The sequence below is a fragment of the Sinocyclocheilus rhinocerous genome, unplaced genomic scaffold, assembly GCF_001515625.1.
Source record: "Sinocyclocheilus rhinocerous isolate Xijiao unplaced genomic scaffold, SAMN03320098_v1.1 scaffold1311, whole genome shotgun sequence".
NCBI classification, from domain to species: domain Eukaryota; kingdom Metazoa; phylum Chordata; class Actinopteri; order Cypriniformes; family Cyprinidae; genus Sinocyclocheilus; species Sinocyclocheilus rhinocerous.
In genome coordinates this window covers 548,474-557,072 of record NW_015637852.1, presented here as the reverse complement: position 1 = coordinate 557,072, position 8,599 = coordinate 548,474, and the positions used below count along the sequence as shown (strand labels likewise).

Below are 8,599 nucleotides of genomic sequence, written 5' to 3'. Positions count from 1 at the left end.
AGAAGGGAAACCGGTTTGTAGTTCTCTAAAAGAGTTGGGTTAAGAGTGGGTTTCTTAAGAAGTGGGGTTATACAAGCCTGTTTAAATGCTGAGGGAAAAACACCAGTGTGAAGGGATGTGTTAACGATGTGAGTGAGTGCAGGTACAACGGCAGGAGAAATGGCTTGAAGGAGATGAGATGGAATAGGATCAAGCGGACAAGTATATATATGTATATCGCCAGAATGGGGTAGGTGGCATAACTTTTTTATTCAACAATTGAAATTTATTGCAAATATATTGAAAAAATAATATCATTGATTTTTTAAAAATATATCTAAAAAATAGATACTGGAGATGATCACAGCCCTGATTAAGCCTGTCTAACAAGTACAAACCAGTATCAAAGTTCATAAACTGAAGTGTCAAATAAACTATTCCATCATAATTTCTCTCCCACACTAAGCAGATATTTAAAACCAGAGCTTTTTATGTCTGTCTGGTCTCTGTGAGGTATCTGTAGTTCCTGTGCAAGTGCTGTAACCTTGTAGATTTTGGTAGCCAACAGCAACCGGTCCCTTTGTCTATTGTGGCTGGTCGGCTCTTATACACACAAACCCACGCACACTACATGGGAAATAAAGATCCAGTGCATTCAGCGCTTGTGTACATATGGTGCAATTTACAAGACAGATACAAATGAGTAATTCAGCTCTAGGCCGACAGCTATGCCTGACCCCCATCCTTTAACCGTGTTGATGAAGACTAGATTTGTTTGGCCTTGTCTGGTCCCTGCAGGCAGTAACTAGAAGATTTTAATGGCACAGGAAGGATTCGGTTTCAGAGATTCAATAGCAGCCAGCTAGAAGCAGAATTGAACTATGATGAAATATGACTCTCAAGCCATTTCCTAGTTATCAGAACAAACTCAAAGTGACCTTTCTGATGTATTCATATGAAAGAAAACTAGACAAAATTGAACAATGCAACACGACTTAGTCCACATAGGATGTGATTTAATTAAATAAATATATATGCTTCGTGTTTCAGAGTAAAGCACGACACTGTGTTTTCACGTGAGCATCTTACTATCTGCCAGTGTTTGAAGCATCTCAGAGCATCTCGGTTTGCAGTAAATGCTGCTCCACACAAACTCCATCTCAAGTTTGGGTCGATTTAACATGCGTTTGGAAATGCAACATGTGCCTACCATCTTTCCATACTTGTAATAAGAAGCACTTATCAAAAGAGAAGCCGGGCTCCCTGCAGTTTTAAAAATGAAATGTTTGAAAATGAAAAAAATAAGATAAATATAATTTTTCTACGATATTTGTAATAATTTTATATTTGTAATATTGTATAAATATTTGTATTATAATTTTAAAGTTGAAATTATTATTATATTTTTCTTAAATAATTTTTTTTATTTAACATTTTTATCTTTTTTAGTTAGTAGTAGTAATAATAATAATAATAATAATTATTATTTTTTTATATATATGTTTTATGTTATAGCCATATTGATTTACACAAAAATTCACAAAAATTTGGTCAAATCAGGCAGCCCTTCAAACAAGCAGCAAACCTGGAATTTTTTAATCACATTTTAAATCACAATTGCAATTTAGCAAATCATGCATAAATCATTCCCCAAATCATGCAGACCCACTTCCAACTTCCTTCCGATGTCAAATATAGGGATGAAATGAAACTGTGCAATTTGACTATATGCAAAAGTTTATTATAGTCACCCAAAACAGTCAACAACCTGCAACTCAACAACCGTTGATCATTGTGATCTCAACATTTTAAATGTACCTCTCGTGTTGGTTGCCATGTCTGCCACCTTCTGAAAAGCATCCAGAAACGCTGCGACCGCCAACAATGTGGTTCTGTGAGGGAGTAAACAGCAAAACATTTATAGTCATCAGCGCCAGTGCTGATTAGGAACAGCGACAGAACTGCTGAAAATCAATCTGATTCACATCTTGAGAATGCAAATTAAGGCCCTGTCCCAAATGAAGCGCTTGATGTGAACTTGAAGTGAATTTGATGCTGTGAAGTCCATGAGGCCTGAGGGTGTCTCATTTGTCATTTTATGATTCAGAATCAGAAGAGTGCTCATTCGGCATTTTGTCAATCCCACACTGGAGCAGACTATTACCCAACACCCCATGCAGCAAAATGTAGACTGCACAGGTGGACCGCAAGGGTTGAGGGTGCCATTTGGAACAAGGCCTAAGGTGAGTATCAATATCTCCGAAAAGATGAAAGAAATAACTAATAAAAGACATCTTAAATTACCTTAGCTGGGAGTGTAGTTTCGTGGCCTTTGCAATGAAGTCTTCCCACACTGGGTATGAGTACTACAGGAATGAAGAGAGACATATGAGAGTTAGTAAGCACATAAACCTCAACACTAAACTGCACAGATACAGGTACTACAAAACACAGACACATTCAGAACTCCATGTACCACAAAGAGAGCAAAGCACTTCAGATGAGGACCAGATGTCTCGCTGAATACAAACATTCATGACACACTTCCATCTGTTTAGGAAGAACATTCTCTACAGGAACACCAGCAAAATTTTGACCAGGTGTGCTGACCCTGTCTGTCATCATGACTTTATATGCTGTTGAAATGACCAGCATATGTTGTTCCCCAACATAGGATGCTAGTGTCTTCACAATAGGCTTCTTAAACATCGTTCCAAACTTGCATGGCTTACTTTCTTCTTTGAAACATAATTGAAGACATTTTGTCTCAAGTGTTTTTTGTCCATATAATCAGCACCAGTCAATGGGCTCCAAAACTGTTTGGTTACCAACATTCTTCAGAATATCTAAGTCATACAGGTTTGGAACAATATGAGGGTGGGTAAATGATGACAAACGTTTCATTTTTGGGTGTACTATCACTTTAACAAGCTTAACCAGAAACACTTCATTGGTCAAGAAGAACCTTTATAAAACATTAAGAATTTTCATTCCAAAATAATTATTTATTATCACACCCCAAGATGCATCATATACAAAACAACTGAAAAACAGCTTTCACATTGGATCAATTCAAGAGAAAGTCTGTCTTTAATAAAGTGAAATTTCCGGGGACAGGAGGGAAGAATCTTTTTAAAATTGTGCTGACAGCTCTTGTTAAGAAACTGGAGAGGTAAGATAAGGTTGTTGTTACATGGGTCTCTGATGACCATGAGCAAATGATCTTTCATTCAGAGGTTAAGACATTTATCTGTTTGAAAATCCTTTGTTTCTATACACATTTGTGTTAAAAAATTGGTCAAAACTGCTGAATAAGTGCATTCTGGCATTTTTGCTGACACAACCACTAAATAGGGAGATATGGTAGAAAACTCTACTGTAAAAATCTACTGTAAACAGTGGTTTCTTATTATTTCATAAACAAATAAATAAAAGCAAGGGTGTCTAATTTATTTTGTTTGTTGATGTTGGAATCTAGGTTTTCTTTTGTTTTGGGGGGAAAAAAACGTAACTTTGCTCCACAGCTCACTGTGCAGCTAAAATTTCACCCTTTAGTTACACACAATCTCTCTTTAATCTGTTAAGAGGTTTGTGTGGTGTATGCAGTATAATGCATAAACATATGACTAGAGAGTATCAAAAAAAAAGAACAAAAATATATTATCATCCAAACGTTTAGGGTCTATAAGTCTCTTATGCTCACCAAGGCTGCATTTATTTGATCAAAACGTAAAAACAGTAAAATTGTGAAATTAATACAATTTAAAATAACTGTTTTTATTTTATATATTTTACAATGTCATTTATTCCCATTCTGAATTTCAGCAGCCAGTTTTCAGTGTCACATGATCATTCAAAAATCATCAAGAAACATTTCTTATTATTATCAATGTTGAAAAAAAGGAATATTTTTATGTGAACTGTTAAAAAAACATCGAAAACAACAACATTTACTTAACAATGTAAAAGTCTTTACTGTCATTTTTTATCAATTTAAAGTGCTTGCTGGATAACAATATCAATTTCTTTAAATAAATAAATAAATCTTACTGACCCCAAACTTATGTAAGGTACTGTACACAAATCATTCAAGAAAAATGAGCTCTTCAAACAGTCAAAGCCTGGTATATTTAAAACCCACAGGTGGTTAATTAGCTTTCAAGTAACAAGGACAAGAAGGACACGAGGAGATTGAGACTGAAACAGATGAACAAAGAAGGTTGTTGCAGGTTAAGAACAGTCTGCAGATGCTGAGATCAATTCACTTATTGGCCGTAACCAACAACAGCTTAATTCAATAATATGATCATTTGATCATTTTTATAGACAAAATATAGTTGTACCTGTTTTACCTTTTTGCTTTAGATAAACAAAAACATCATCACAGTTTTAAATATTTAATATATCTGATCTGCTTTAATTAAAATATGAATATAAAATATATCAAATCAGATCGTATCGAATCAGTATCACTATTAGTTAGTTAGAAACTTGTCTAGAAACTAGTCTTTCCTGCTAAGCATTAAAATATCATTAAAATGTCTTGCTTTGCGATGATGAATAAAAAACTTTCTGGTATTATGATTGGAATCAGTGACAAAGCCCAGATAAGACTTTGAAGAAAAGCCCAATTTTGTGGTTATTTCCTAGGCTCCATGGCAGTAGTGCAGTACTTGTGTCCAATAAACACAATAAACAAAATAACAAAAAGTCATAACATTTCAATTCAAGAATGAAACTGTGACCTTAAAGATGTTATTTGTCATATTAGCCCTTGAGTTTATCTTTAGTCATTAAGGCTATCGCGGTTAAAAGCTCGCAAACACCATTGCTGAAAAATACATTCAAAATGTTATTAAAGTTTTTGCACAGACCGAATTTTTTATGCCGGAGGATTTAAAAAAATGTAGGCTATATAAAAAGTATTAAAGTGCCCCAAGTTTTAAATCTGAAAGTGCACCGTGTATAAAGTTATTGTCTCTCAAAAGAAAGAGTCGACTCTGAATCATTGAAATGATTTAAAACGACGTTTTTAAAACGAATCCCAAGCCGTTTCATGTTGACATCAACGTGAAACATTAGCATATTGCCCGCCCACTTGTTGGTCTTTTCGCGTTGGTCTGAATGAAAATGCAAATTCATTCTTTGCCACTAGGGCTTTTGGAGCGTAAAAATAGTTGTTTCCCCAGTAACGGCTGTAAACAAAGCAGCAATGCGCTCACAAACGCTGCTTTATCAGGCATTACAGGCATGTAAAAATGAATCGCTGAGCGAATCGTTTGGGAGTCGTTGAGCAAATAAGGTAAAAAATAAATGCATATTATAAGACAATGAAAGTGTTTTTTGACCTTGCATGCATGTCAACCTGTTGTTGGGGACTCCCAAAACCAAAATATGAACATTTTATAACCCATAATAGGGGCACTTTAAATTAACTGCTTTAAACAGATGAGTATAATTATTATTTCTTATTTAATTTAATATTAGTTTAATTCTATTTTATTTTTGAAGTGAAAGCAGCTATGTTTGTGTGTTTTATTTCATATTATTCTAGCAAAAATAGCTGTCCTAAACCTTTGGCCACAGCTGTAAACTCTTTTATAGATCTTGGTCTGCCAAGTGAAATCACAGAGTAGAGAAATTCTACAATATGCAAATTTTTGAAGAGGAGTTTGCCCTACCTACGCACATCATCTCTGACATTACGACACTCTCCGGCTTCACCATCTTTACGAGTGTTGATATACTGCATGTCAAACAAGCTGAACGTTGCCAGGGTTGGTCCCGAGCCAAGTCTGGAGCCGTTCACAATATATGAACTCCAGATCTGGCATCTGGCCACTGAACTTCACTCAAACGCCAACTTTCAGCAATAACATTCACTACTGGAGCCGCATGAGAACATGGAAACCATTTATGGAACAGTATGTGCAACCACAGGGTTCTGCTCCAACAACGCAACAGGCTGGAAAACGCTCCAAAAAAAATTGCAAATAGGCCTAGCTGTAGGAAAAGCAGATCATATCTTAGAGGTGGCCATGAGAGGTTTAAATGTTACAGGAGAACAGATTAAATTCAACTTATCGACAACCATGTGCAAAGACCTTGGATCTTTCATCAACAACAACATCCTTCATCCTAAATATTTAACAAACTATTTTTAAAAATAGTGTTTTTGATGACATTACACAATTGGATTCTGGCTTTTTTTTTTTGTAAGGAATATAACTACAAATGTTTCTTCTTAAATATATGTGGGTAAAGAAAATAAATAAGAATAAATGGTGCAAATAAAGATATCAAATATTTACATGCCAGGTAATAATATACCTTATTGATTTTAGTAAGGCTATACTGTACAAAATAGCCACTGTGATATTTAAATCAATCCCCAGATTTCCCATAATTAGAATTAGTTTTTCACCATCAAATAAACAAACTTTCTCTTCTGTCAAAAATGAATGTCACTATTACGACTTATGCTTTCCTAAATGCATGAATACCAATATTTTACATACTGTATTCTATACAAACAGCTATTTAAAAGCTGTATTTGGTTCTTTTTACTTCACTAAAATCACAACAAGGCTTTGAGCAAGTGAGAGTTTAGTTAAGCTCCACATTTAGTTCACTCTGATGCATTTCTATCTCTTTATGAGCCATGCGTAATCCCTGCACATTAACATTGCTTTCAAAATCATCAATATGATAGAGGGTCAGCCTGAGAGATATTCTGACTGGAGTCCAAAATAGAGGTAAATGTCTTTTGCTCATTGGACAACTAATAGCTAGGCAGACTTTTAGTGCACCATTTTCAAATTTGTAAATGCGAGGACTATGTTAAGTAAAATTAATTGGGTTAAAATGGGATTATATGGTTTTTGTAAAAATCAAACTACACATGAGCCTCTCTAAACATGCAATAACAGACAGACAGTAGGTGTAGTGAATGTATTTGACTATCAAAACATAATTTTACATATATATGTAAGCATGGAAAAAAGGGGGTGGTGCCCATGCTTCATATAAAAACTATTTTGGATAAAAAGAATTCTGAACATTTCTAAACCACTAATAGATTTATATTCAGTGGAAAAAATATTTTCTCTCATTTTACTGTATTAATCGTATGTTTAGCGCAAAATAAAATGCACAGAAAAAATGCTTTAACATATAACAGGTTTTACTAACATCTACAAAAGGGTCCAATTCTCATTTCACAACAAAGCCCTCCATGCTGAGACCCCCATGCCATTAATCACAGCATCAGTGGTGCAGGCAGCTGGACCCCTGATGAAAACAAAGGCAGTAAAACACAACCATCTTTTTTGCTAAATATCTGCATCAATAAAACAGTCGTGGTACCTTCATATCGTTGACGATCGCCTGAAACAATCCACCCAGAGCGCCGCACTCCTTCTCCACACTCTCCATCATGTCACCAAGCCCTTGATTGTTATTATGCTCTCAATGAATGAACAAAACCGATGAAATGTTCTGATCAAATAAGCTGATTTCGTCTTCAGGAAATGAGATTAAAGTGGTCCATTACATCCTAATACAGACCTCTTGTTGCTTCGGATGCAAATGTGAGCAACGTGCAGCAGATGTCGGCAAAAGGAAACAACAATTGAGGCTGTCGGGTGGCTCTGTGCCCGTTATCCAGGGAATGATGGCTGGGGTCAAAAGATCTGATTCTCCCCTCCCAACCCCCGGTTTAGGATACAGAGGACGGTTTGGGTGTCATACTAACATTCTGTGCTGTTAAATCCGCGTGGACGAGAGGTTTCAGCTTAAACAGTGCCGCTGTAACACTGTAACAGCGATTTTTGGATGAAATAAGGAGTCGAGTGATGCAGCGAAAGACGGACGTGATATTCGATCCTCCAGGTTGGTAGGCGGGATCTTATTGGGTAGGGGGCGGGGCTTACGGGTAGACATATGGCAAGTTGGTGTGTGTGTATAGGGAGAGGACAATTGAATGGTGGACCTTTAAAGTAGCTTTACCGTGTCTTTGTGTGGCAGGGACAAAGTTAACAGCACAGCTGCCACTGCAGGCCATTAAATGGACAGTGCACTTTTTAACCCTTTAACGGTCGCGACAAGAAATATATTTAAAAAATATAAAACAAATAATTGTTTTTACATAGTGAAATAACAGCACTTTGCACAATTCTAACTTTTAATAATTATAATAATAACAATAATAATAATAAAAGTTCCTCTGCTTTTGCAAGTCACTTAAAAGTGGTTAAAAGTGTCTGTTAAATGCATATATTTATTTTATTTTATTTTATTTATTGGTTTATTTAATAAGGACCATGCATATTCATGAACATTGTTGTATAAATATACACCATGTAAATATGCCAGAATTAGTAACAATAACTACTTTTCATCTGCAGTCCCTAGGCAGGTAACATAAAACTAACATAAAGACAGCCAACAATAATACAACATTCATTCACTATAAATGAAAAGATACACATAATGGTGACATATACATTGACAACAAACAACAAAACAAACAAAAATACATGATGGAGAAGACATTGTTCATCCACCTCTATACTGCATTCAATTTACAGGGAAAGTGTATGAGTGATACATGTGTGACAAT

The 8,599-nt window shown here is 35.4% G+C and overlaps 1 protein-coding gene across 5 annotated transcripts in view; it reads right to left on the bottom strand.

Moving 5' to 3' along the window:
• Positions 1-7,887, bottom strand: part of mtss1la (MTSS I-BAR domain containing 2a) — a 27,284-nt gene extending 19,397 nt beyond the window's left edge. For 3 of the 5 annotated variants that reach the window (XM_016564390.1, XM_016564394.1, XM_016564392.1), the window contains exons 1-3: positions 7,345-7,886; positions 2,284-2,345; positions 1,798-1,871 (exon numbers count right to left, since the gene is read on the bottom strand). In XM_016564390.1, the coding sequence (XP_016419876.1) occupies positions 1,798-1,871; positions 2,284-2,345; positions 7,345-7,416 (208 nt within the window). In that variant the 5' untranslated portion in view covers positions 7,417-7,886. Of the gene's footprint in view, positions 1-1,797; positions 1,872-2,283; positions 2,346-7,344 lie in introns of all 5 variants that reach the window. The other 2 variants (XM_016564391.1, XM_016564395.1) reach the window with 2 other exon arrangements.
• Between the last annotated feature and the right edge of the window lie 712 nt (positions 7,888-8,599).